Genomic DNA, 25866 nt, shown 5'->3' with positions numbered 1-25866 from the left:
GCTGGAAGCAGCAACATAAACAAATATAAATAACAAAAATAAATAACCATATTGGAAGTATTTGAAACGACCATATTGTGTGAGTGTGAGATTTAAATAAGTTTATTGATTTCGGTACATTTGAAAGATGAAGCAGGAAGTTAATTTATAATTATTAGGAATGTAAACTACAGCAAACATTTTCATTATTTACTTGCGCATGAAGAAGTTTTTGAGCTACGAATTACTGGTATTGTTATCAAGATTACAGCAAGCATATCAGTACAATTTGACAGAGCACATGATCACTGCCACAGAAAATGACCATATAGTATACTTTTCAAAATAAAAGCACACTTAGGAAGATGACCTTTCACAGTTGAGCAAACAACACATGCCACAAACAAACAAATGCAGCAAGGATGAGAAATCAAAGAGAACAATTCTCTACTTCCAGTCCAAACGTTTTTTGTTTTTTTTCTGTCCAAACGTGCGGGACTTCTTCCAGAAATTTACACCAATACGTTGGATACCTGGATAGCTTCGTGCATCGATGATAGCCTTGCGATGAGACGAGCCGAGTGATGTGACAACCTCTGCCTAGCCACTCAATTATGTTAGCCTAGCGGTCGAGGAGAAGGACGAAAACGAAACTGTCATATCCCATCATCCTATGAGCAACTTCTCATCTTCCCTCCAATGATTGCTCACAAGGGCGGGGGTCAGATGCAATGATGTCATCCAAGCGCAGTGCAGTTGTTCACCTGCCCACTGGCGGTAGTGGCGGAGCTCCTCGCATGGCTGCATCATAAGACAAAAGCATTTGCTGTGTTAGCATCCCCTGTCTACATCATTCAGCAGGCACATGGGTCCTTTGCGCGGTTTGCATTGTGACCTGAGTAGGCCTTGCTAGGGTAGATCTTAGTGAAGTGTCGGTACTCGTCCGGAGGAGGGAAATCGTCCAGCGAATGAAACAAATATTTGGACTCAAAGTCGTCTGCAGCGACAAAACAAAAACAACGTTTAAAGTTAAAAGATGTTGGTCAGCAAGACAATCTTAGCGGCAATGCACGAAGCAATGCACATCGTTGAGGACACGCAACAAACTACGGAAGCCGCTAAAAGAACAGCAAATCAGATCAATTGGGGGGAGAATCATGGGTCGGGGTTGTAAGCACTCACCACACAAACAGGGAATGATGGAGGAGGCGTGTCCATGGCGGAGAGGAGGGGGTGGCGGGGGAGGCGGTTTACCCCTGGTGGGGGGGTCAGGGGAGAGGGAGGGGCTACCTGCCATCCTGTACGGAGGAGGGGGCGGAGCCTCTCTGGTAGCTGCAGGGACAGGAGAAGCTCATGTAAAGGTCATGAAATGACGATGAAAGTTGTCTTACCTGAAGTTGGCCTATGGGCAGGGGAGGCGGGTGGTGGGGGTGGGGCAGGCCCTCTAGTGGGGGGGTGGCTTGCAGGCATGGGGGCGGTTCTCTTGCTACTGTGGGAGCCTTGTCGCTGTAGATGCTCTACCTCCCCACCATAGGTGGGAGGGGCCAGAGAAGCAGGTGTTGATTTGGCAGGCGGAGCGGGTGGGAGAGGCTTGTCTCTATTATAGGTAGAGGGTGGCGAGGGGGCCTGGCCACGACGACTCTGATGGAGATGAGGGGGCGGGGTGGGTGACGATCCGGCAGAGGGGAGCGGGGCAGGGCTTTGAGCATCCTCACGGCGATGGCCAAGTGGTGGGCGGGGCGACGACGCACCAGCCGCACATTCATCTATAAGCGAAGCAGGAAATCATTAACAAGACAAGCAGCTTTGGGATTATTGTTTTTGCTTTGGAAATGTAACTTGATTTCCTAATGCACGTCAGGTTTGGACAAGACCAACATGATAATGTGACTTTTTGTTTCCTACTTTTGTGTGGCGCCCCCTGGTGGAGGTACTGGTACAGGCGGAAGTAAGGATGGTCTCTGCCTTGGCTGAGGTCCGATAGGAGGGCAGGACCACCTTTCACCTCCTCCGGGCTCTGCTGGTTTGTGCTCATGTCATCGCTAATGTCATCAAAATGTTTCTGTATTTGCGTGTACTTTGTATGTACCTGATTGAGGGTGGGGGGCGGCGGGGGCGGAAGGGGCATCCTGATGCTGTCACTCACCTGAGGACACACTGCATGGGCCGTCACTTGCTTTTCAAAATAAAATACCAAAGAAAAACACGTGTCTCATTAGGCATGTTCAAATACATCATTGGAATTTCAGGAGCAATCCTGATTTTTATCCACATGCATGCACTCGCTCACACGCGTAAATACACGCAGGGCTTCCCGTCCATGCTTAAAAATGCAATAAATTGAATTTTCTGTTCTCTTCCTTTGCCCATTGGGCGCAGCTAGCAAGTCAAAATAAACGCCCTTACAATACTCATTGAAACGTGTTGAAGTCGTTAGCAGACGCAGCTAAACAGTTAGCAGGTGAGGTCGCTCGCTCACTCGCTCCTTCGGAGCGTGTGCACGGCCGCCCAACTTCACCCGCGTGCACGCACCCAGGTGCGCTCTGTCATGCCGACCCACCTGTGCGCGAGTCCGCGGCTCGTGTGCGCATGCTCGCGTCAATGCTGCAGGACCGGCGGCTAGCAGTTCGCTCGCCTCTTTGTTGCCTCCCAGCATGCACCGCGCTTCCTTACGTCACCGCGCGGTGCCGCTCTTTTCACGCAACACACATGAATACACACACGCACACACAAAATCAGACGCGCGCACACACGCACAAATGAATAAATCAGAAAGAAATAACATATTTAAGCAGATTTTGGGAAGACGAAATTCAAATGGCAGTATGTTGTGTTACCTGATTTAGGTGCGTTGTGTTATGTGTTTTATGTCGTTGACGTCACGCGCCAGTCAGGCGCATTCAGGTGAGCTCAAAGTTCAGAGAAAATGAAACAGCAAGGACCTCAACGTCTCGCCGAAACGCCACAGGTGACTTCACAATTCTTATTATTATTATATTAGTTTTTTTTAAGTCAAAGAAAAACTTGCATTCTAACATTAGCCTCCAGTCGGCCCGCCACACACCTGTCTTGTATATATATATATATATATATATATATATATATATATATATGTATATATTTATATATATATATAATATATTTATAAGATATTTATGTATAGATACATACTGTATTTCTATTAACATACATTACGCCTAGGCCTATGTCATCCTCTATTTCTGCTTCAGCCCGTAGACGCAAGGCATTGATGGCGTTCGTCTGTTTTACTGACGGCTTCTTCAATGAACTGTTCCGACCACTTCATGACAACGGACCGTTCTTCGTCAGCCTACCACAGGTAGGCACAAGCGTCAGGCTTTTACAGTGAAAGGGCTTCCCCTTGGAGATAACCTTTTGTCTGGTTTTCAGTTGAGCCTCCTGGAGTATGCTGCCCTCTCCGCTTTCAATCTCCAACCGGTAAGAAGACTAGTCTGCTCACTACCATGAGATTCTTAGCTTTGGAACAATCGAGGTCCAGTATGGAAAATTCCTGTCAGGTGCTTAAGATAATGAGTGAAGGCCCCCAAACGGCATCCCTGGCCATGAGGTCAGATGGTGTGTACTGTGATTGGCTGCAGGGCCCGCTGGAGGTGGAGCTACTGAAGCCCATGGCGGTTAGCATTCACAAGACTGGACTCACCATCAGAATTGAGGCAAGAGCCAGACCGCCCAGAAAACAACATGGGCTCATTGTGGTAAGCACCTGCACAGTAAGTGTGGTTCTCCTTGAGGTTCTACGTCTGGGACTTTGTGCAATACTTCTTATGCATGTTGTTATTGTGGTTCTCGATTGTACTAGTTCTAGATGTTCATCTGGGTATTATTGAGGTTTTTCTAGTTAGTTTCCTGGTTCTCCCTGAGGTTCTTCTTTTGGTTCAGCTTGTTCTTATTATATTATATATATTATATTTTTATAAATGATTTTTCCTGTATTTCTTGGTTGTTTTCTTGAGCCTCTTCTGGCTTTTAAGCTTGTTCTTGTGGTTTTCCTGCAGAAGTGTGAAGTGTCTATGAAGGTGGCTATCAAGGGAAACCATCTGGTTCTACTTTATGGGAAGGCCATGTGAGGACACACACACAAACGCACACACGTCTTTGTTGTATGACCTAAGAAGCTGATCTTTCTTGCTCAGGTGTGAAATTAGACCTTCCACGTTATGGGGAACACTACTAGTAAGTTGAAAGTCATCATGAGATGTGACGAAATTAATATTCTTCTCACACAATGTATGTTACTTGACAACACTTTCACTTTGTGTATGTGTTTTGTAGAAGGGCTGTGCCAGGATGAAGTTGGAAGAACTCATTGAATCCAAACTGAAAGGTCAGAAAAATTCATTCCTTCATCAGGTATGTGTTTGTCTGTTCATGTGTTTGTGTGTATGTTCACGCATGTGTGTGTGTGGTTGTGTGTGTAGAGTTGATCACGAAAATGGTGATTCCTGGAGTCGTCACCGTTGAAGCAACCATTGTCTATCATGAGGTGGGTCATGCATCTTACATACGCAAATCAGGACTAGTGAGGTCAGTGTGTGTGTGTGTGTGTGTGTGTGTGTGTGTGTGTGTGTGTGTGTGTGTGTGTGTGTGTGTGTGTGTGTGTGTGCTTGCAGGGCAGCCTGGTAGTCGGGGGAAACCTAAGGCTGCTTCCTGAGGTGGTCCAGCAGATTCTGAAGCGCCTCCAGAAAAAAGGACACCGCTTCCAGAAAAAAGGACAAATCAATTTGTAGTTCCCCTTTGTCTTGTTAACTTTGTTGTACAATACAAGTGTTTGGATGCATCAGATCACATGAAAACGTACTTATCATTTATATTCAACTTTATATTCAGCTCAGTGAATCTTTGCTCTCTGGCTAGCTTGGCACAAAAAGTCTAATGAGTTGAATCAACTTTATTAGCTGAAGATGAAATGACAAAAGAATGGCGTGATTCAAAACACTGTTGAGAGTGGTTGCTAGTGTCCTGCAGCTAGCTTCATACAATGGGTTAGCATCAATAGCGGGGCTAGCCTTATTAGCGTGCTTAGCTAGCTTTGAACAGCCGCGAGTGCTCATAGAAGAAGCAGTGATGATTATCGTCACGTTTCTTCTTCAACACTCAGGTTGCTGTCAGGCTGCAAGGTCAAAGGTCACGTCAACAAATCAAAGTGGAGAAAAAGATGAAGAACGCCGTTGGTGACTCACCACGTATGTGTGTCCGGGCACAAATGACACTCTGGGAGGCCTCTCCAGAGAACGCTTTCTCACGATACCTGACACACACACACACACACACACACACACACACACACACACACACACACACACACACACACACACACACACACTCTCATAAGTAAAGTAATAGAACCACTTTTGCCTTTATTGTGAGAAAGTGCATATGGAATGACCTTTTATGCCCAAAACAGCTAACATCCCATGACCACGACTGACCTTTCAAAACGTTTGCTGAATGACTGTTTAACTACAGTTAAAACTGGAAAAAAAGTGTGCCATGTGGTCATGTGACTTGTGTGCTGACCTGTGGGGGGCAGCACATCAGGCCTATGCAGGCGTCGTTGGTTCAACATGGCGGCCGGCGCCACGGCGCCGGGAGGCGGGGCTTTTCCAATCATTTGACACAGCTCATCCATCTCTCGCCTCTGATTGGCCTGCAGACGACGTACCTCAAGCAGGTGTCTGGAACGGGATGGGGGTAAGGTCAAATAAGCTCCGTTTCCATGGCGACCATTGGCCAGGCTCACCTTTCCCGAATCTCCTTAAGCTCCTCCCACGTGTCGTCGTCATTGTCGGATTCGTCAGATGTGTTGTAAGAGCGGCGCTGCGATTGCCCGGCGGACGGTCCCTCCCACGAGCCGCCGGTCGTCTTGCGCACGCCCCTAACCCTCTTTCTCTCCTCCGACCCACCTCCCACATCATCATAGCAATTGCTTTCTGATTGGCTGCCATCTTCGGAGACGCTCTCGGAGCTCTCTGATGGGCTTATCTGAGAAGGGGGCGGCGAGCGTGCTTTGACTGTCTGGGGTTCCGAGTTCGTCACTTGGAAACGACCCACGTTTCGAGTGGGTGGAGTCAATGCTGAAACGTAATGGATTGCCGATAACCAATCAACTTGTGAACTTATTAGCATCAACAAATGCATCACAGAGTGTTAAAGGCGTGTGTGTTACCGTCACGTGTGGCTGGCGGTCTGCGTGACGGCATGACAGCGGATGGTGCCTGCCATAGAAATGTCATGCGTGACTCACGAGCCTCACGTTGGTATTAGCATCAGTATGAGCGCATTACTTGTGTGTGATGAGGAGGCAGGGCCTGCTTGGAAGGGGGCGGGGCTGGGGCTGAACCTGGTCATGTGACAAAAACATCCAGACTTTTTGACCAGGATGTGATACCACGAGACGTGATGTCATAGGATGTGGTGCCAAACTCACCGTGAGGGGGCAGGGTTAAGGGGTACCTGAGCTTCAAGGAAGAAGGACAAGAACAAAGAAGAATAACTTCAGGAATTGTCAGACGACCAGTGGGAAGAGACATCGACTCACCTCTGTGGGGCTCCAGCTGACCGACGCCACCGGCTGCCCCGGATGAGCGGCGGCCGTCCCGGCGGCCGGAGGTCCTCGGAAGGCGGCCTGGCTTAAAGACGGCGACGTAGGAGGCGAGAAGGCGCCAAGGATCGGCATGAAGGACGGTGGGGCCGGGGGCTGGTAGCTCTGAGAGGGGGGCAGGAGGGACCGGGCCATGCTCATGGCCAATGACATCATGTGGGCCAGAGAGAAGAGGGGCTGGTCGGGGGGCGGCCACTGAGGGGGGGCGCCAGTGGGGGTGTTGTAGGTAGGGTATGCCTGAGGCAAGGGGGGATACTGAGGAGATGACGGGGCATCCGTGTGGGGGGACGAGGGGGCTGAGGAGCGACAGACAGACAGACTGATGTAGTTGGAGCAGACGTGGACAAACTTGTTTGGAAAAGGAATTACCTGAAGAATTGTGGGACAGTGTGGTGAGGGGCGGGGCCTCAGGCGCCACATTCTCGAAGGCTGACAGCTCAGCCAAGTCTGCCAGGAAGACTCGTCAATCAATGTCTGACATGTCAGTCGTGTGCGAGCCGTCAATCAAAGTCTTACTGTTGCGCGAGGCGCTGGACGATGTCCTAGATGAGCGCTCTGCTGCCATCTTTGTCTACCGGGTAACAAAGTGATGTCATCGGGTGTGACTTTGTTTTGTGTGCGTGTATGCGCGTGTGTGCGTTGAAATGCACCTGCTTTTGTTGCATCACAATAGACTCCGCCCTGCTGATGATGTCATACATGCGCAGGATGAATCCTGTTCGCTCACTCGCCAGGATGAAATCTCTGTGCAACTGTCACACGCACACCAACACACACATACGCACACACAGATACTAATACTTACTCAGTGTTCTTAGACGTAATCAAATTGTCAGATACTTTACTGGATTATTTCATTTTCACCAAGTGCGTTGTTATTGTCCGATGGCGCTCACCATCACGGAGGCAATGTCTTCTGGGTTGTCACCATCAAGGTCAAACTTGAAGGTCACCATTTTGCTGTCGTGAGTCCTCAGCTGACACTCCACCACGCGGTCGGCCATGTTGGACACCTGTGTGCCCACGTGCATGCATGTCAATGCAAACACACAGACACTCAACGAAGTGCGGTTCCCATCCTCACCCCCGTGAGCCTGAGCTGAGCCCTCATCCTCCTCCTCAACTTCCTGTCGGGGTGTCGCTCGGTCCCTTCCTCGTAGCTCTTGTCTGATTGGCCGTCGTTGCCGTCACTCAAACCCGATGTTACGTCAGACGCACAGCTAGAACAGTCACCACTTGTCAATTGTGTGTGTGTGTGTGTGTGTGTGTGTGTGTGTGTGTTAGTGTGTAGATGCACGTGTGCATGTTACCTGTCGGCAGGTGAGGAGAACCCGTGTTGCGATTTCGTGGGCTCATGTTGTGACACAGCGATGCTCTGTGCGTGTGGAGAACAAAACAAGATAATACTAACTGTAGCCCCGCCCCCTAATAGCTCCACCCTCATCTCACCCTGGGGTAGCGCAGAACAGGAAAGGGCGGAGGCTTTGACATCCAGGTCCTAGGGGGCGGGGTATAAGCACTTTGCTGAGAATGAGAAGCAACAGGAGGGGGTGGAGCTTTCGGAGCGCTGTCCGTTATGCGGTTCCCTGCCATGATGACAACAAGGACAATTTGACATCCAACGAATGTCAATTACATCCCAGTTCTAATCAGGACTTCAACTCTAACCTGCGGCAGCCATCTTGTTGCTCGCAGAATGCACCTGGCTGCTGGCAGATGATGTCCCGGCATTAGGTGGGGCTTGTTGCCTGGTTGTGGCAGGAACTTCAGAGTTCTGATGGAGGATTACCGTTAACACACATTTGCATTAATACACACAAACATTCATACACGCAAAGACATGCACACATGCACACGCACTTCTCTTTGCGGATTGGCCGCCTGGAGCGGCGTGGGCAGGGGGCGTTCACTCTCCTGGGCGGCGGCGGCTTCTTCGGCCAATTTGCGGCGTTTAGCGCGCTGCCGCTTGATGGCTGTCACGCCGTCTCGGATGGCCATCGCCACCAGCTTATAGTCGCCCTCGGACACGAAGCCCAGCACCACCTGCAGGAAGGTGAGTGAGTGAGTGAGTGAGTGAGTGAGTGAGTGAGTGAGTGAGTGAGTGAGTGAGTGAGTGAGTGAGTGAGTGAGTGAGTGAGTGAGTGAGTGAGTGAGTGCCTACCATCTCCTGTGCCACCACCTCAGGGACGTCGTTGTTGATCTCAAAGAGGAACTCGATGGCGTTGTTGTCCTTGTACTTGCCGTGAAGCTTCTTGGTCCCGTCCATCCTCAGCCACAGCATGAGCGCCGACTTGGTGCCGTCATCCTCCTCGGCCAAATCCACGTGAACGCCCAGTTCACCCTGGAAAAAGCGCTGGTCCAGAAGGTCCTGAACTGTGAACCTGGAGGGGATGTGGGGTTGAGGGGGCGTAGCCAAGAAGGTCAACACTGCTACTACCACAGCAGGTAGTACCTCTCGCTGCTGTTGGTGTGGATGCATCCCTCGATGATGTGCTTCAGCTCAGGAACTGTGACCTTGGAGAAACTGTCAGGTTTGATTCCCTGTGATAGCAGCGGACCCAGAGAGACAAAAGTGAGCTGAGAGCGCCACACTATTTTAGAGGAGAACGCAAGGGAGGTGGAAACTTGGTGGAGAACCGAGCAGGCGCTGGAGCAGGTGCCACTTACGTTGGTAACCTTGCGGTAAATCTGAGCTGCGTTTTGGCACTCGGAGTACGGGTACTCAGACGTGGCCATCTCCAGGATGCACATCCCGAAGGCGTATACGTCCACCGCCTCGTCGTACTTCTCTTCATACATCTCAGGAGCCATGAACTCCGGGGTTCCTAAATGCACGGCCAGACCACGTTGTGAGGTTGCAGTGATGTCAAAGCGACGTCCGGGCGCTGCCTTACCGATGACGCTCTTGGCGAAAGAGGCCTTCTTGAGGGTGGCGAGGCCGAGGTCCCCGATCTTGACGGAAGCTGAGGGCCCCGTGATGAAGACGTTGTCACACTTGAGGTCGCGATGGAGGATGGGTGGATTGCGTGAGTGCAGGAAGTGAAGACCTTTCAGGATCTGGAAGCTCCAACGTTGAAGTAGTTTCAGCTTCATCGGACGGAATCGGCGGATGTACCTGGGGGGGGAGGGTTCAGCCGGGGGGGCCGTAAGTGGGAAAGTGGCCGGCGGACTCACGTCTTGAGGGTCCCAGAGGTCATGAGCTCGGTCACCAGCACGGTGCACTTGCGACCATTCAGCATTGATTTCCACGAGTCGAAGAAACGAACGATGTTGGGGTGCTGGAGTGTCTTCAGCATCTCCACCTCCTCCTCGAAACGTTGGCGCTCACTACGTGTCAGCCGCTGAGTCTAATGAGGCAGAAAATGTCACGGGTTGCCAGGCTGGTCAGTCGTCCAGCATTTATAAACTAATGACTCGTCATCTGAGGTCATTAGGTTAAAGACAATCACCTTTGAAGTATTTGTCAGTCTTGACTAAAACTAACATGCTAACAAGATATGAACTGCTGACAAGAAATAACAGAAACAAACATAACGAACACAACACAAACAATTTGGCCAACATTATGGTACCATTCATTGTGTGCGCGTGTGTGTGTGTGCGTGTGTGTGTGTGTGTGTGTGCGTGCACGTGTGTGTCATTATCAACACAAGACAGCTGTAGTGAGTCTGATCAGATGCGTAATAGTGCTGCGTCATCACAAGTAATTTATCTCATGCACACACACACATAGTACATGCTAACATTCACATGCACACGCTGGCCTGATGAGGCCTCTGATGACATCACTGGCAACAGGCACTTGCAGCATAGAAGGTCAAGGTGAACAAAACTGTATGCATGAGTGTGCCCATGCATGTGTGGGTCAGCGTGTGCGTACGCGTGCTTACCTGCAGCTCGCACCAGGCCACCTCGACGGTGGTCTCGGTGTCAAGGCCCTTGTAGACGTTCTTGAAGGATCCTCGTCCAATATCCACGTCAAATTTGAGGAAGCGTCCGTCGGGTGAGGACGCCACGGCCTTGGTGGCCGCCTCGTCCCCGTCCGACGTCAACACCGGCCCCGCTGCCGCCACCTCACCCGAATCTGAGGTGCTGTCCTGACTGGACAATGTCTCCGATTGGGTGCCAGTGGACCGGCTCTCGGCGAGGGTCTCGGGAAGAGCGGACTCCGCGTCTCGGTCCTCAGATGTTTTGCTGTCGTCCTCCATGATGACCTGAACTTTCAAAAGTTCATTTCGTGGGATGGCTGCAGTCCTTTTAGAGGATGAAGATCAACACAAGAAGAAACGAAGAGCAGTGAAGCTGACGAAAGAAAAAGCAAATGAAGATGAGGGGATGTGGCGGAAGTGACGAGAAAGAGATGAAGATCAAGAAGACGTGAGTGAGGCCCTGAGCGTGAGAGCCTCTCTATCAGCTGTGAGCAGATGACACAAGCTCCTCCCACATGACACCTGAAATACAACAGCACATTTTTTATTTGGAGCATGTTTACTTCTATTTGTTCCACTTTTCTTTACTTTATATATATATTTTTGTCTTTATATTTTGACAAGATCATCTCAAGAAAGACTTTGACATTCGGAATGTGAACTAAAATAAATAAAAACAGAAACAAAGTAAGCTAAAGATTTTACAAGGGCCTTATTTATTAGATTATATTTGTTACAGCAAGTATCCCAAACCTCCGCTGGCTTCTCATCACGCCGAGAAGCCATTTTCGAGAGAAAACTATTGTACACATAGTACGAAAACAATCAAGTACAGGAATCCCTCCTTTATCGCGGATAATTGGTTCCAAAAACCACCCGCGATAAGTGAAATCCGCGAAGTACGTTCAACAAGAAGTACTGGGCAGGCTAACGAGTTTGCGGAAAGATGCTAAAATGACTTTTAGATGTTTTTTTAATTTGAAAAAAAATCCGCGATGTTGTGAAGCCACGATAAACGAAACGCGAAATAGCGAGGGATCACTGTATTGTGACGTCGACGCACTCTGCGATCGATTGGCGCTGCCTGTTCTGCCCCCTCCCACAATCCTTTGCGCCGCTACAGCAGACTTGCCAGTCATTGCGGCGTCCAACCAGCGAGCCAAGACAAAAGCACAAACTTGTCCTTGTCTCTTTTGGTTTATTTGTTTTAGTTTGTTTCGTTTTACTTGTGACATTTTCGAGTAGCAAAGGCGATGAAGGAGACGGCGGGGGCCAAGCGGCGTGACCGAGCGGGAGGCCGAGAGCGAGACTCAAAGACCGACAAGCCCAAGGAGGCCGCCGCTACTTCTTCCGAGCCGCAGGACGTCGAGATGCCCGAGGTGGAGGCAGCAGGCTCGGCCAAGCCGCCCAAGGAGCTGGACAGCCTAACGCTGGAAGGTAGGCCACCCGCACCTCCGAAGCCGGGATGCCGTCACCGACTATTCGTGAGTCGGCTGCAAGCCTCGCTAGCGTCGGTGGTATAGCGCGTGACGTCACTCTGCTAAATGTTTTTGACGCCTGCCTGAGGGACAGCGACACACTTGCCAACAAACGTCAAGCGAGACACTGTTTGTCACATGATGTTTACGAAATTTGATCCAAAGTGTAGATTATGTTACATATTCAACCGCTGTTTTGTAAACTTAAATTAGCAAAATTGGAGGAGGCAAGAACCACTGTTCAGTCATTTATCAAACACAATAAAACCAGTCCATCGAGAAATCAGGAGAAGAGATGTGCGTGGTTGTGGGCATCATGTGTTGATTGGTGTGTTTACACTTTGCCTGGAAAGGGCTCACTTTTGCTCTGTTTGTCATCCTAAACGCCTCAGACATCAAGGAGCACGTAAAACAGATCGAGAAAGCCGTGTCGGGCAAGGAGCCTCGCTTTGTGTTGAGAGCGTTGCGAGCCTTGCCGTCCACCAGCCGCCGCCTCAACACTCTGGTGCTGCACAAAACGGTCTGCGGCTTCTTCACCAACAATGCCGCCACCCGAGACTTCTTGCTCGCTTTCCTGGACGAGGTGTGTCACATGACCTCACATCGCATTAAGGCGTGTCTCAGTTTGCGGAGGTCTGCGAAATTTCTCGCCAATTTATGTTTCCCGTACTTTTCCAGCCCATGGATCTGGTGGATGGGGACGTGCCGTTCCGGCCCAGGACGGGTAAGGCCGCCAGCAGTCCTCTGCTTCCCGAGGTAGAGGCCTACCTGCAGCTGCTTCTTGTAGTCCACCTGACCAACAACAAGAGGTTCATCGAGGTAACCTTTCACTCATTTATGCAGATGAGCGTCAAACATATATGACATGGACAGGAATGATGACGATCGTTCAGTTACTCCTGACTCGCAAAACGCTGCTGAGATATTTTTAGTGGACATGTTAGGTAACTGCTTGAAGTGGTTAATCCAGGCTGACTCTGCGTTTTATCATGTTATGGTTTTTGGTTAGGCGTCGTCACATTGCTAGAAGCTGTCAAATCTTGCCCTCCGTCATCATGCCACTAATCCTAAGTATGGTGTGGTGTCACATGATTTTAAAGAGCAAAACTCCTCCTGTGACTTTGTGTCAGGCTCAGAAGGTTTCTGACGACCTGCTGCAGAAGATGGCCTCCAAGAACCGCCGGGCTCTGGACCTGGTGGCCGCCAAGTGTTACTACTACCACGCCCGCGTCTACGAGTTTCTCGACCAGCTGGATGACATCCGCAGGTACTCCCTGGCCCAATCGCCTCAGTCCGCCAGTGTCGTGATTTTGCCTCTGTCCTCCTTCAGCTTCCTGCACACGCGCCTACGGACAGCGACGCTGCGTCATGACGCAGATGGCCAAGCGGTTCTGCTCAATCTCCTGCTGAGGAATTACCTCAACTTCAACCTCTACGATCAGGCCGAGAAGCTCGTGTCCAAGTCCGTATTTCCAGAACTTGCCAACAACAACGAGTGGGCTCGATACCTCTACTACACTGGTATTACGCACGCCCGAACTTGTCTACTCCCAAACACACACACACTGATGATTTTGCAACCCTTTCAGCAACGTTCTTTTATCTAACGGTGGAGCAACACATGTAGACTCCGCAGTTGTTAGCGGTGGGCGGGGTGACTTAGCGCCATCGTGTGTTTTTGTGTTGCAGGTCGCATTAAAGCCATCCAGCTGGAGTATTCGGAGGCTCGCCGGACGTTAACCAACGCGCTCAGGAAAGCCCCGCAACACACCGCCGTCGGATTCAAGCAGACGGTGAGCACGCATCCACACGGCAAGCGGGTCGAGCAGAAAGTTGACGCAACTGTGTGTTTGGGTTCAGGTGCACAAGCTGCTGATTGTGGTGGAGTTGCTGTTGGGAGAAATTCCAGACAGGCTTCAATTCAGGCAGCCGTCGCTCAAGAGGTCACTCATGCCCTACTTCTTGCTCACTCAGGGTCAGTGATGACATCGCCTTCCTAGTGTCAGCTCTGCAAGCTGATTCTTTGTGCTTTACTCCCATTTGCAGGACTGCAAGGGAACTAGTTTATTTGGGTTATTATTATGCAGCGTTACATGGTAACAACTACCAGTAACAAAGTGTTTGTCACCAACGAGCACGTGTATGAGCGTTTTGCACTACTAACCACTTTCAACACATTGTGTGTGCGTGTTCAGCGGTGAGAATGGGCAACCTGTCTAAGTTCAACCAAGTCTTGGAGCAGTTTGGAGAGAAGTTCCAAGCTGACGGCACGTACACGCTCATCATCCGCCTCAGACACAACGTCATCAAGACAGGTGAGCACAGCTGGCCCAGCAACACCCCACCCTGCACACGCACGCATCGCCGAAACTAACCACGTCGGCGCTTGTGTGTTCAGGCGTGCGCATGATCAGCCTGTCGTACTCTCGCATCTCACTGGCCGACATCGCCCTCAAGCTGCAACTAGACAGTCCCGAGGATGCAGAGTTTATTGTGGCCAAGGTAGCGTAGCACACGCGCACACACACACACATGCATGCACGCACAGACGTGACGGCCGCGTGTCCGTGCAGGCCATCCGGGACGGCGTGATCGAGGCCAGCATCAACCACGAGAAAGGCTTCGTCCAATCCAAAGAGACCATAGACATCTACGGCACCCGTGAACCGCAGCTGGCCTTCCACCAGAGGATCTCCTTCTGCCTTGACATACACAACATGTCGGTCAAGGTGAGCACGCCCGTGCACACACTGCGTTTGCAACCGCGTCGTGGTGTTAACTGTGCCGCTGTTGTGTTCAGGCCATGAGGTTTCCGCCAAAAGCTTACAACAAAGATTTGGAGTCAGCTGAGGTAATCACACACACGCTCCAGACGAACACATTTCAGTACATGTGACATTCTCCGCTTCATCACTGACTTTGAAATAAGACACCAAGTGTGTGCATGTTCAGAGGAGGATGACATCACATGCGTTTTCAGGAGCGTCGCGAGCGTGAGCAACAAGATCTGGAGTTCGCCAAAGAAATGGCGGAAGATGACGACGACAGTTTCCCCTGAGCACGCCGACTTCCTGCACACACACAGGAAGTTGTCTGATGTTTATGACCCACAATGCCCCTTTCTTCTGCTTCTCTTCTCTCAAATAAAGATGGCCATCTTGTAGAGGTGGTTGTTTTTGCCTCACTCTTTTCATATCCAGTGCAGTGGCAAAGATGCAAAACGGGATCGTTCAAGTTGGTATTTTATTCACGTCAATCATTGCAGTCTTCATGTACATGTCAACTCATAAGCCCCATCTTTTTCAGCACGTTTTCCGCCCGCCACCACAGTAGCCCCGCCCCCACGGCAAACTCAAAACTCATCCTTCCGCCCCGCGCCCGACAACCACCCCTTTGCGGGGGCACATTGTTTGGAGTTTGCGGCGGCGTGGCCTCATGTCAAATGAAAAGTCAAAGCGTGTGTGACGCCGTCAACATTCACGGCCCGCCACACTTCCATCCCCCCCTCCCCTCCCAAGATCCCCGAGTCCTGCTGGGCGTGAACGATGAACGCTGAGTCATGGAAATGAAAAATGAGACAAGGGGGCGGGGCAGGGGACCTCCCAAAATGTCCTCGGTTGGTTCCTACGGGCGGGGGCGGAGCTATTTCAGACACCTCTCAAAGTAGATGGAGCCTATGTAGCCGCCGCGCAGCGTGCGATGGACGTTTTGCTCAAACAAGCGGCGGTTTGTCTGCAGGACCTCGGCCGCCTCCTTGTTCAGGGGGTCCTCTGGGTTGGGCTCCTGAAACGCAAGCAAAGCGCCTTGAGTCACTCTGTCATGATGAAGTAAACCATCGTGACGTTCACAAGCAGGAAGTTACTCACTAGAAAAAGATACTGCAGGCCGTAGATGATGGAGTTTATTGTCAGCACGGGCTTCCAGTCCTCCCTGCAGGACACACACATTAAAACACACACACAAACGTTATGCGACTCAGCAAACAGGAAGTGAAGTCACCTTAAGATGTTGAGGCAGACGTTTCCTTCCAGGTCGATGTTGGGGTGGTACACCATCGTTTCGCATTTCACCTTGGGGGGGTCATGAGGATAACCCTGTCCTACCTGCAAGACACGCATACAAAACTCTTGCATGCAAAGAACAGCGTTTCCACATAGATTACAAGAAAAAATGAGTCTGACCTTAAAGCTGAAGACAAACTTTCCTCCTTTATAAAAACCCTAACAGGACAAGGAAGAAAAAAAAAAAAAAGGTCACCATTTATCACATGCGCGCACACATACACGCACATACCTCGTCAGGTGAGATTATGAGTCTGAAGTTGAGGAGGTCGTCGTCGTCAGGGAAGTTGATCTCACATGTCTTTGGCAGATTCAACTCATTGATGTCTGAAACACGCCATTTCAAAATAAAACACTACTGAAACAGACCCTTTCAAAAAAAACAATCGACATTTTCAATAGAAAATAAATCCTGTCTTTAGTAGATTCAATTGATTGGAATGAACTGTCGAAAAGACACCTTTTCGGAATCAAACACTAGCCAACGGCATATGTGCATAACCACGATAACTGTGTAGCACGTTGTGTAATCACAGGAAGTGATGTCACTGGAACAAGAGCAAGGAATAGTGCCCAAAAAACCTTGCAGGTGTGGCTTGCTGACGTCACCCTTGCAGGTGTCATGACGTCAAGATGCTAATACAGCAAGCAGCACCCATGTGTGCTAACAGTTAAGCACAAAGATCGCACTACTAAGAGCTAGCAGTGTTAGCTGCTAGGCAGCTAGCCAGCCATAAAACATGTTGTGTGTTGTTCTGTGTGTGGTGTCGTCAGTTTATCGAAGACACAAGTGTAAATTGGACTAGCGCGAGTCAGCTCGGTAGCACTTAGCCTCTGTGGCTAACTGCTAGCTGAGTGTATTCTTGGCTTGGGAACAGTGAGGAGCTCGCAGTTGTGTTTTAACGATTTCAAACATATGCACGTACACACACGCACGTTTACACACACTTTGAATGTACATCGAAGAGTGTAAAGGCGTGTGTTTGTGGTCGGAGGGATCGCACCTTTCTGTATTCGAAGCTGGGCCGCGCTGGCTTTTTTACCGCCGGCTCCGGTTCGGTTTCCTCCAGCAGATTCCTCGTCTTTCTTCTGCTGCTTCAGGGAAAAGAGCTTAATCATCTTCACTCGCAGGATGAGACGCGCACAACGACGCCTCCGTGTTCGCCAAGTCCGCGTCGCTGGCTCGCTCGCTGGGGAGTGTGTTCCGTCCCAACAGCACCCGAATGTTGATGGACGAGCCGACACTACCGGCGCACGTCAACCAATTACACGCCGCTAGCACTAGAGCCTAGCTTGCTAGCCCAGTGGCTACATGCTAACGGCTAGCGATTGGTTCGGGCTTGTCTCGCTACAAACGCTTCTACTTGTGACTCTAGTACAACTTTCACTTGAATTTACGCCACCGCTTATATCAACATATACATTTGTCTGGATCCAAGTGTGTCTATTGTGTGTCCACTGTGACTCTAGTGAATCTAATCTTTTTATAGCGGCGACAACTTCAAGTCCCATAATGCATTTTAGTATGTGACGTCACCCGTATTTACGACATTTATTTACTTATTTTTCAGTCTTGACTGGTCTCCCCGGAGCCCGCGCCCGCAGTCACCTGTGTGACGTCATCCCAGGCGTGTCAAAGAAGAGTCCATGGTTAAAAATACCGACAAATTCAAAAATACATGGTCTTGATATGAAACCTATTTTCACAGTCTATGAAAAATGTTAAAACAAGAAAGCTATCAAAACCTTGAAATTGTGCTCCCATTACTGTGTTTTTTTATTCTGGTATTTTCTATTTTATTTATTTTTGTGTGAGATTATTAGTTTTCGCTTATTTACATTGTGCTGTAAGAAAATGAAAAATAAACAAGAAATCACTGGGAGGGACGGTCTACTTAATGCGGAGGGATATGTCAACATGCGGTGAACAAGCCTGGGAAATAGAACGAGCACGCACGCTGCGACGTGCGCAGCCCAGAGAGCGCAAGAGATAGATGAATGGGTTCGTCTCGCAGCAGCACCAACAGCAGCACTGCGCCCCTCTTCTCCTCATGAAGATCGAATTGTTGTACTATAGATAACGCATTGGCTCCTCGGGGCTAGCTGATTAGAAGCTAGAAGGAGACTAAAGTCGGTGAACGGCGGCATGGGGCGCGCGTGAGGTGGTGGTGGTGGAGGCGGGCGGATCAGCGGCACTAAACAAGGAAGCTGACGGACGGACTGACGACGAGCTAACGCGGCTAGCTGGCTGGACGGCTAAATATTGTTGCTAATGTACGAGGCACGAGCATGCGAGCTGATAGCCAGAGGTGGGTGACAACAACTGCCGTTCGTGCGTGCGCGCCAGCCAGTCCTTTGACTCAAGAGAGCAGCCAGAGCGATGCTAAGGGCTTAGCATGTTAGCCCATGTTCCTCATTCACGGAGGGGGCGTGCGTCCGTCCGTATGTATGAATGTGTATGTTTGTATGTATGTGCGTGCGTTGGTTCGAGCATATGTATGTGCGTGCGTTGGTTCGAGCATATGTATGTATGTGTGTTCGCGGTTGGCAGCCTTTAGGTGCTGCTTGGCTTCCTAATGCTTGCTAACTCCTGCCAAGGATGCTTTGTGATGTCCATTGATCACGTGACACAGTGATGAGTAGTAGCTCTTAGCATTTTTACATGAAAGCATAGGAACAAGCCTTGAACTAACATATTGTGGCATGTTGACATTGGTTGTTTTTTTTGGGGGGGGGAGTGTATTTCGCTTAATTCGCAGCTATTCTCAGCGCAGAGCTTCCTGCATTTTGGAGCATTTTTATTATGTTTCAAATGCTGCATCAGGTTGGAATTGCCACTTCAACTTCAGGACAACGCAGGGAGAATTTTGAAAATCAGTTCCGGAGAACTGTAGTTTTCATGTGTTGAGGAAAAAGTTTGCTTTTTCAGGATCATTTGAATTTGCAGCTCGGTGGCGCATGGGTTAGCACATTCGTCTCACAGTTCAGAGGGTGTGTGGAGTTTGCATGTTCTCCCCGTGCCTGTGTGGGATTTCTCTGGTTTCCTCCCACATCCCATAGACATGCATGGTAGGCTGATTGAGGACTCCAAATTGCCTGTGAGTGTGGATGGTTTTTTGTCTCTGTGTGCCCTGGCAACCGGTTCAGGATGTCGCCCGCTGATGCTGGGATAGGCTTCAGCATGCCCGCGACCCTCGTGGGCACAAGCGGTACAGAAAATGGATGGATGGATGAAAGGATGGAGGAACATTTGTGTGACATTGCCGACAGAAAAAAAAAGTGGAAATAATTGGCAGATGAATTTATTAAAACTAATCATTATTTGCCAGTACATCGAATGGTGTCACCTGCCCTAAAAAGTTGTCCTGTACGTCAATCATCAGCGGCCAATTGAGCACACTAACATATTGTTTGTTTGCAGCTGACTCGTTGTGGGATGTCGGGCAGTAAGGCGCTGGGCGGGGGGGCGAGGCGCAGGAGGACGCGGTGCCGCCGCTGCCAGGCGTGCACCCGCAGCGAGTGCGGCGAGTGTCACTTCTGCAAGGACATGAAGAAGTTCGGCGGGCCCGGACGCATGAAGCAGTCCTGTCTGCTCCGGCAGTGCACGGCGGTGAGGCCAACATTCAACTTGACACCAAACTTACTGTGATTGTTGCCGTAGCATCGAGGGCAACCCTAACAACTGATTGGAAAACAATTGATTGAACTGATTGGACCCTGATTTTACACCAAGACAATCTGGCGTTCACATGGTGACGTCATCGCATGCACGCACACACGTATGTGCTCTGAACATTCAAGTGTCATGCAAGGCAAGCTGTAGGCCAGCAGGCAACGATGCGGTGTTTCCATGGCAACTGGCACTGCCAGTGAACCAGACCTTACACGCATACGCGCTGATGAATGATCCGATGTTGTTGATTGGCAGATGAAATGTTTGATTTTGGAGGCAATGAGAGGCCATGGCCTGTCATATTGCATCATATATTTATTGGTAGCGCCATTGTATCGACGTGCTCCGGGCAGAGTCACTGATGCTAAGCGTACCTGACGATGACCTCTGATCCCTGCGTGCAGCCGGTGCTGCCGCACACGGCGGTGTGCCTGGCGTGTGGCGAGGCGGGGAAGGAAGACACGGTGGAGGGTGACGAGGACAAGTTCAGCCTGAGCCTGATGGAATGTACCATCTGCAATGAAATCATACACCCGCGCTGCCTCAAGGTGGGTCGGACCCTCACTTCCTGTTGCCCGTCGACACCCAAGAGAAGCCTGCCTGACGTGTGTGTGCTTTGCGTTCTGGCAGATGGGCAAAGCGGAGGGCATCATCAATGACGAGATTCCCAACTGCTGGGAGTGTCCCAAGTGCCACAAGGAGGGAAAGACCAGCAAGGTGAGTGACTGGCGCCGGCTTTGTCTGGCGACCAGAACCCCCTCACCCTGGTCTTGTGTGTGGCCACAGGAGCAAGCGGACATGTTGGCCAAGCGGCGTCTGGACAACGGCGAGCTGGGCCGCTGGAAACTGACGGACGAGCCGCCGCCCAAGAAGGAGGCACCCAGGCCGGACGGCAGCCACAAGAGGAGGAAGGAGACGCTGCCCTCAGACGGCGGGCCCAAGAAGAAGGTCAGGCGGCTCCTGCATTCAAGCCTTAAAAATCAAAGTTCATAACCGTGTTCTATCAAATGAATCATGCAGGAGCAGGCTGGTGAAGAAATCTCATTTCAAAATTGTTTGTGGGTCACTTGCTCTGCTCCCCCCTTATAAAAGTGTCTTTTCTTTCAGATGAAGGGTGCGCACGAGAAACGTCTCAAAAAGGTATACACAACGTTTTCTTCCGTTGTGGTTGTGCTGCATTACTTCTGACTATGCGCTTACTTCCTGCTTTTAGAAGCCCAAACAGGAAGGAGCAGAGTCGACTGGCCCAGCCTCCGCAGCGGGAGTGGCTCCTCTGGGCTCGGCCTCCTTGTCAGCTTCGGGTGATGGTGTTGGAGGGGGGTCGTCCAGTGCAGAGCAGCGCTCGCATCACCGGGAAAAATTGGAACGCTTCAAGAGGATGTGCCTGCTGGAGCGCCGGCCCGACTCGTCGTCGTCGTCGTCCTCCAGCTCCGAGTCGGACTCTGAGTCGGACTCTGACGACTCTCTGCGCGGGGGCGGAGCCTCCTCGCCCTCCTCACCTACGCTGCCGCTGCCTCCCGTCGCCCACGGCAACAGCGGCTTGGCCCGACCGGAGAGGACCCGCAGCGAACGGGACCGGCGCCTGGCAGAGTTGGGCTTCAGCGCCAGCGACGAGTCGGAGGAGGAGGACGAGGAGCGGGAGGAGGAGCGGGTGGGAGACAAGACGCGGCGGAGAGGAGACGTGCCCGGAGCCTTGACGCCGCGGGGCAGAAAAGCCATGCTGGACGGGGACGAGGCCGATCCGCCGTCCTCGGACAGAGTCGGGAAAAATTCGTCATCCCTCCCGTCACCCTCGCCGCTCTCATCCAATCAGATGGCTCCGTCCTCGCAGCGCAGCAACGGGCAGGAGGCGCGCAACGGACGCGTGCGTGGCGAGAAAGAAAATGCCAGCAGCCTGCTGACCAATCACAGACACAGCGGGATGGGAGGGGGCGGGACCAAAGGTAACAAGAGTCGGCAGAGGAACTCTGTCCCCGCCTCCAATGGGGGGCGAGGCGGCGGGCCGCTGGTGTCGGCCACGGCGCCATCGCCCTGCTCTGGGGCAGCGGGGCGTTCGCACGTGATGAAGCGCAGCCCCCCTGCTGTGCCGTCTCCGCCGCGTCCCATCCAGATGGAGCGCCACCTAGTGAGGCCGCCTCCCACCTGCCCCGAGCCTAGCTGCCTGCCGCTGGATTCGGGCCGCACCCACGTCATGACGCGTGACACCTGGCTGCGGGTCTTCTCCTTCCTCGGCCATCGTGAGCTGTGCCTGTGCATGCGTGTGTGTCGCACGTGGAGCCGCTGGTCAGTCCCGCCGTGAACGAGTCTCGATTTATTGAATTATTGTATGTCACTGCCATCGATAGCCACGGATGCCTTCTTAAGGATGTGAAATCGGTTCATTTCCCGCGGCACCCTGCTTGGGAATCACTGTAGTCTCCACATAGCCGGACCTGTCCTAAGTAACACTGACCTCTGGTTGCCATGGCGACGCAGGTGTTGCGACAAACGACTGTGGAGTCGGATCGACCTGAGCCGACAGCGCTCCATCACGCCACCCATGCTCAGCGGGATCATTCGTCGACAGCCCGTCTCGCTCAACCTGGGACACACCAACATCTCCAAGAAGCAGCTTCTCTGGCTCATCAGCCGCCTGCCGGGTCTGTCCGCCGGTGCGTCCATCCTCACTTGCATATTCACTCCTATTTGACATAGACGTGTGTGCACGCGCGCTCCAGGTCTGGCGGAGTTGACGGTGGCAGGCGTAGCGTGGCCGGCGGTGTCGGCGTTGTGTCAGGGCGTGCGGTCTTGTTTGCGCATGTTGGACTTGAGCGGCGTGGACGACTTGAAGGACGCACACCTGAGGGAGCTGCTGGCCCCGCCCTCCGATAGCAGGACAGGTGATCCCTATCGTTTTCGAGTGCCTTGGCTAGTTTGTTGACCTAAATGAATGGTGGAGAGGAGGCACAAGGAATTTCTAAGATTAGAGGTAATAGTCCCTCTGTCTGATTGGTTGCCCAGTACGTGGTGGTGGCGGTGGCTCGGAACCGCGAGTAGGGCGCTTCCACAACGTGACGGAGCTGCGGCTGTCCGGGCTGGACCTGACGGACGCGGCGTCCCGCCTGCTGGTACGCTTCGTGCCACGTCTGGCCAAGCTGGACCTCAGCCACTGCGCCAACGTGTCGGACCACAGCGTGGCCACGTTGGCGGCGCCCGCCTCGCCGCTCAGACACACCCTCACGCACCTCAACCTGGCAGGTACGCCCCCGTCGCTCAACGCAGGCTCTGTTGCCGCCATTTGCACTTTTTGTGGCGCGCCAAAGCAAATCAAATGGAGGAATCGTCAAGTGATTGATGATTTGTTTAGAAAGCTTGTTGAGTTTGAAAATCTCAGCCTCAGTCATCTCCTTTGAGCATTTTCCCAACAATGTTTGGACCTTGCCAGGAAGGATTTTTGTTGCTGTGTTAACTGTATCACCAAATGATGGCAATGTTAAGCTGATGTTTGTGTGTGTGGCAGGTTGCGTGAAGGTGACTGAGCAGAGCGTCCCACTGTTGCGCCGTTGTCCGTCCCTGCAGACGGTGGACCTTCGCTCGTGCTCGCTGCTCCCCGCCGAAGCGGGACAACTCCTCTGCTTCCCCACGCAGCCGTCCTCGTCCTCGTCTTCTTCCTCGTCCGCGTCCTCTGTCGCCAACGCCACGCTCGCTGCTTCCACTTCCTGTCCGCCCGAGGACAGGATGCTGCTAAAGAACAGCTAAATGCTAAGTGCCCTGTGGCATCATGGGACAATTGAGGACACTACAGGTGAGGAGGAGGATGAGGAGAAACGTGTTGGCATACCTCTGAGCATGTACATACTTGTTCTCTGTACAAACGTGCGTGTGTTATTTCTGTGTTTTCATGTGAATGAGCGCGCACACCCCAAGAGACCGCCACTTTCATGACCCCTGACCCAAAGCCGTAGAAATCAAATGACATGCGTCGGTGCCATCTTTTCCCCCAGCCTGACATCACAACGCAACGCACCTTAGATTCTAAAATGGAGCATACACAAGTTGATGTTAATCTAATTCAACCATCATGGTCACTGAGTACACAATAAAAAAGGAAGAAATGACTTGATTGGGAACCTCAAGTCATTTTTTCAAGCCAAATGTGTCAGCGGAACAAAAAAGGAACCACAAATCCACTCCAAAAGGCCAAAAAACATCCAAAAGCCACCAATCGAGACAACATGGTGTCCGCCAACCATTCGACGTAGTTTTAACCAGTGCAGATCAGTGCGCTGTGTCCACACTTTGGTTTTTACGGCTTTGGCCCCTGTTCACCTTCTTGTCGGCACAACTGCAGGAAGTCTTCCGTCTTGTCAACACATCTTTGTGCTGTAATAAGCTGTCATACGCTCCCGAAGCTAAACTCTGCTAAGTTACAATGCCGGCGGATGCTAGTCTTGCATTTAAAGGGGAACTAAACCAAAGATCTCTGTTGTTCTATTTTAAATGTCCATATCATCATTTATCTGATGCTTTTTACATAAAAAATACAAAATATTTATTCTATTAATAATATTCCATTAATATTCACTCCTAGTTATTCAGTAAGCGGCCTCCTTTTCAAAGGCTGAGCAATGCGCCTTGGTAGTTTCGAAATCACTTTATGTCTGCGGCTCAATTACGATTTTGTTAAACCTTATACGTTTATGAATTATTCAATTTATTACTCCACGATGGCAGGCACATCATTTATTCTTTCAAAAAATGGTTTAGGTTTAGTTCCTCTTTAAGGAGATGCCCTCCGTTGAAAATGACGGCGTGGAGCGTAATGATTCAAGTTAGCATAGCTAGCTTAGCACCAAAAATTGGCTGTGCTGGCTTTTGCATGTTAGCAACAGTAATTGAAGAAGACAAGTTACACAAAATGTTTTGGCGGCGAATGTTAGAGGACACTTCCGACATGTTTTTTTTTTTTAAAAAAGCCATTCCATGCTAACTATCTTGTATTACATCAACTTGAATAGCAGCGAGCTAACAGCGCTAGCAACAGTTCAACCATTGCCACGCTATGAATCGTTTAACAAAATTTTCTCTGAAAAGGTTTGCCAGCTCATTAGCATGTTAGTGGAGCAGGGTCTCAAGATAGGGTTGGGTTTGTACGCTACTGATGGTCGATCAAAAGTTAAAAGGATCAACGTACGGAAAAGAACAAACGTGAACCAAAAGTTGAACTGAGCTTCATTTTTTTTCTGTATTGTTTACACAAATCTTTGACTGTTGGTCGGACAAAACTGTGACAAATTGTGGCTGTTGAGCAGCAGTCGGTCAAAACGGTCTTTATTTTACTTGCTAGCGGCACTGGCAGGATGCTAGCTAGGGTTTGGTTCCTGTTAGCTATGTTGATCACTAAACTATATAGTCCACTTTATGAAAAATACGTATGTAATGATGGGGGACTAATCGATTAATCGTTACAGCCCTATAGAGTCAGCTATGTAATCCACTATTTAAAAAATCTTAAGAGTGAATTTTGGAGTTGTTCATTAGGAACTTTCCGGGTTCACTGGCAAAAAAAAAAAACATGGTCATACACGAGCCGGATGCTAGCAGGATTGGCTTCCCGTTAGCCGTGTAGTGCCATCACGTTTGCTGGTCCACTTATGTGTTTATTGTGTGTGTTTTTAATTCTACCTTTCATGTCTGGTGCAGGTTAGCCTGCAAGCTGCCTGGCAACAAGTGAGGAGATGAAATCTGATTGGACCAATGTCCTCCTAGCTCTTATATATTTAGCTGTACACACGCTGAATCAACATATTGTATTTCTGAATGTTTTCGAATGCACTGGATCATCAGTACCTTTCATCTATCCTCCTTTGCCAAAATGTGTTTTCCTTGTGAAAAGGGGCATTTTTTATTTGATTTGTGTGTGTGTGTTCTTGTTGTTCTTATATTTTGTCCATAACTCTTCTGTTGTGTTGATGGGAAGATGAGGAGGGAAGTTGGAAAAAAAAAAAAGCAAAAGAGCAACTCAAGGCAGCTATAACATATAAGTGACTACTGTAAAACTAATAAAGAAGCAATGAGTTGTTGTTTTTTAACCCGTTTGTAGTTTATTTTCTTTCTTTAGTAG

At 50.5% G+C, this 25866-nt stretch overlaps 6 protein-coding genes across 16 annotated transcripts; 3 read left to right on the top strand and 3 right to left on the bottom strand.

The window, feature by feature from the left end:
* Positions 1 to 78: 78 nt before the first annotated feature.
* Positions 79 to 2666, bottom strand: LOC119126294 (WAS/WASL-interacting protein family member 2-like). 4 transcript variants are annotated; one of them, XM_037257473.1, is made up of 7 exons: positions 2540 to 2666; positions 2069 to 2155; positions 1885 to 1999; positions 1371 to 1745; positions 1162 to 1311; positions 875 to 976; positions 79 to 780 (listed from the first exon to the last, which is right to left on the bottom strand). In XM_037257473.1, the coding sequence occupies exons 1-7, from the start codon at positions 2633 to 2635 to the stop codon at positions 740 to 742; spliced, it is 966 nt and encodes a 321-aa protein (XP_037113368.1). In that variant the 5' UTR covers positions 2636 to 2666; the 3' UTR covers positions 79 to 739. The 4 variants fall into 4 exon arrangements, with proteins under 4 accessions (XP_037113368.1, XP_037113370.1, XP_037113371.1 ...); XM_037257475.1 differs by having other exon boundaries at positions 1885 to 1996; XM_037257476.1 differs by having other exon boundaries at positions 2069 to 2136; positions 2540 to 2654.
* Positions 2667 to 2682: 16 nt separating this feature from the next.
* LOC119126300 lies at positions 2683 to 4808 on the top strand. 3 transcript variants are annotated; one of them, XM_037257485.1, is made up of 8 exons: positions 2683 to 2947; positions 3210 to 3319; positions 3391 to 3438; positions 3600 to 3716; positions 4017 to 4084; positions 4155 to 4194; positions 4294 to 4345; positions 4440 to 4707. In XM_037257485.1, exons 2-8 carry the CDS (start codon positions 3230 to 3232, stop codon positions 4670 to 4672), a joined length of 648 nt encoding a protein of 215 aa, XP_037113380.1. In that variant the 5' UTR covers positions 2683 to 2947; positions 3210 to 3229; the 3' UTR covers positions 4673 to 4707. The 3 variants fall into 3 exon arrangements, with proteins under 3 accessions (XP_037113380.1, XP_037113381.1, XP_037113379.1); XM_037257486.1 differs by lacking the exon at positions 2683 to 2947 and having other exon boundaries at positions 3182 to 3319; positions 4440 to 4504; positions 4632 to 4808; XM_037257484.1 differs by lacking the exon at positions 2683 to 2947 and having other exon boundaries at positions 3182 to 3319.
* An 83-nt stretch (positions 4809 to 4891) lies between these two features.
* LOC119126268 (serine/threonine-protein kinase WNK4-like) lies at positions 4892 to 11087 on the bottom strand. Of its 6 annotated transcripts, none has more exons than XM_037257433.1 (23): positions 10513 to 11086; positions 9797 to 9969; positions 9517 to 9737; positions 9290 to 9447; positions 9075 to 9163; positions 8784 to 9003; positions 8483 to 8665; positions 8291 to 8396; positions 8072 to 8208; positions 7933 to 7997; positions 7707 to 7842; positions 7519 to 7635; positions 7273 to 7374; positions 7139 to 7193; positions 6992 to 7069; positions 6560 to 6918; positions 6449 to 6479; positions 6306 to 6361; positions 6188 to 6236; positions 5762 to 6092; positions 5539 to 5696; positions 5202 to 5269; positions 4892 to 5131 (listed from the first exon to the last, which is right to left on the bottom strand). In XM_037257433.1, the coding sequence occupies exons 1-23, from the start codon at positions 10828 to 10830 to the stop codon at positions 5096 to 5098; spliced, it is 3246 nt and encodes a 1081-aa protein (XP_037113328.1). In that variant the 5' UTR covers positions 10831 to 11086; the 3' UTR covers positions 4892 to 5095. The 6 variants fall into 6 exon arrangements, with proteins under 6 accessions (XP_037113328.1, XP_037113327.1, XP_037113329.1 ...); XM_037257432.1 differs by having other exon boundaries at positions 5762 to 6095; positions 10513 to 11083; XM_037257434.1 differs by having other exon boundaries at positions 5762 to 6095; positions 6581 to 6918; positions 10513 to 11083.
* A 548-nt stretch (positions 11088 to 11635) lies between these two features.
* Positions 11636 to 15194, top strand: psmd3 (proteasome 26S subunit, non-ATPase 3). Its single transcript, XM_037257452.1, has 12 exons — positions 11636 to 11988; positions 12422 to 12612; positions 12708 to 12848; positions 13160 to 13296; positions 13360 to 13550; positions 13719 to 13822; positions 13890 to 14004; positions 14225 to 14344; positions 14428 to 14531; positions 14603 to 14758; positions 14830 to 14880; positions 15010 to 15194. Exons 1-12 carry the CDS (start codon positions 11805 to 11807, stop codon positions 15085 to 15087), a joined length of 1572 nt encoding a protein of 523 aa, XP_037113347.1. The 5' UTR covers positions 11636 to 11804; the 3' UTR covers positions 15088 to 15194.
* Positions 15195 to 15254: 60 nt separating this feature from the next.
* On the bottom strand, positions 15255 to 17565 carry ube2m (ubiquitin conjugating enzyme E2 M). The gene is made up of 6 exons (XM_037257494.1): positions 17095 to 17565; positions 16323 to 16417; positions 16211 to 16249; positions 16029 to 16132; positions 15896 to 15959; positions 15255 to 15812 (listed from the first exon to the last, which is right to left on the bottom strand). Exons 1-6 carry the CDS (start codon positions 17207 to 17209, stop codon positions 15672 to 15674), a joined length of 558 nt encoding a protein of 185 aa, XP_037113389.1. The 5' UTR covers positions 17210 to 17565; the 3' UTR covers positions 15255 to 15671.
* Positions 17566 to 18033: 468 nt separating this feature from the next.
* On the top strand, positions 18034 to 25834 carry zgc:158376 (uncharacterized protein LOC100101643 homolog). Its single transcript, XM_037257441.1, has 11 exons — positions 18034 to 18399; positions 19512 to 19700; positions 20168 to 20311; positions 20394 to 20480; positions 20550 to 20711; positions 20871 to 20903; positions 20977 to 22046; positions 22239 to 22402; positions 22481 to 22642; positions 22764 to 23000; positions 23263 to 25834. The coding sequence occupies exons 2-11, from the start codon at positions 19527 to 19529 to the stop codon at positions 23499 to 23501; spliced, it is 2472 nt and encodes an 823-aa protein (XP_037113336.1). The 5' UTR covers positions 18034 to 18399; positions 19512 to 19526; the 3' UTR covers positions 23502 to 25834.
* The last annotated feature ends 32 nt before the right edge of the window (positions 25835 to 25866 follow it).

This window comes from Syngnathus acus, chromosome 8 (assembly GCF_901709675.1).
Source record: "Syngnathus acus chromosome 8, fSynAcu1.2, whole genome shotgun sequence".
NCBI classification, from domain to species: domain Eukaryota; kingdom Metazoa; phylum Chordata; class Actinopteri; order Syngnathiformes; family Syngnathidae; genus Syngnathus; species Syngnathus acus.
Note: the sequence above shows the minus strand (reverse complement) of the source record. Positions and strands in the feature narration are given on the sequence as shown.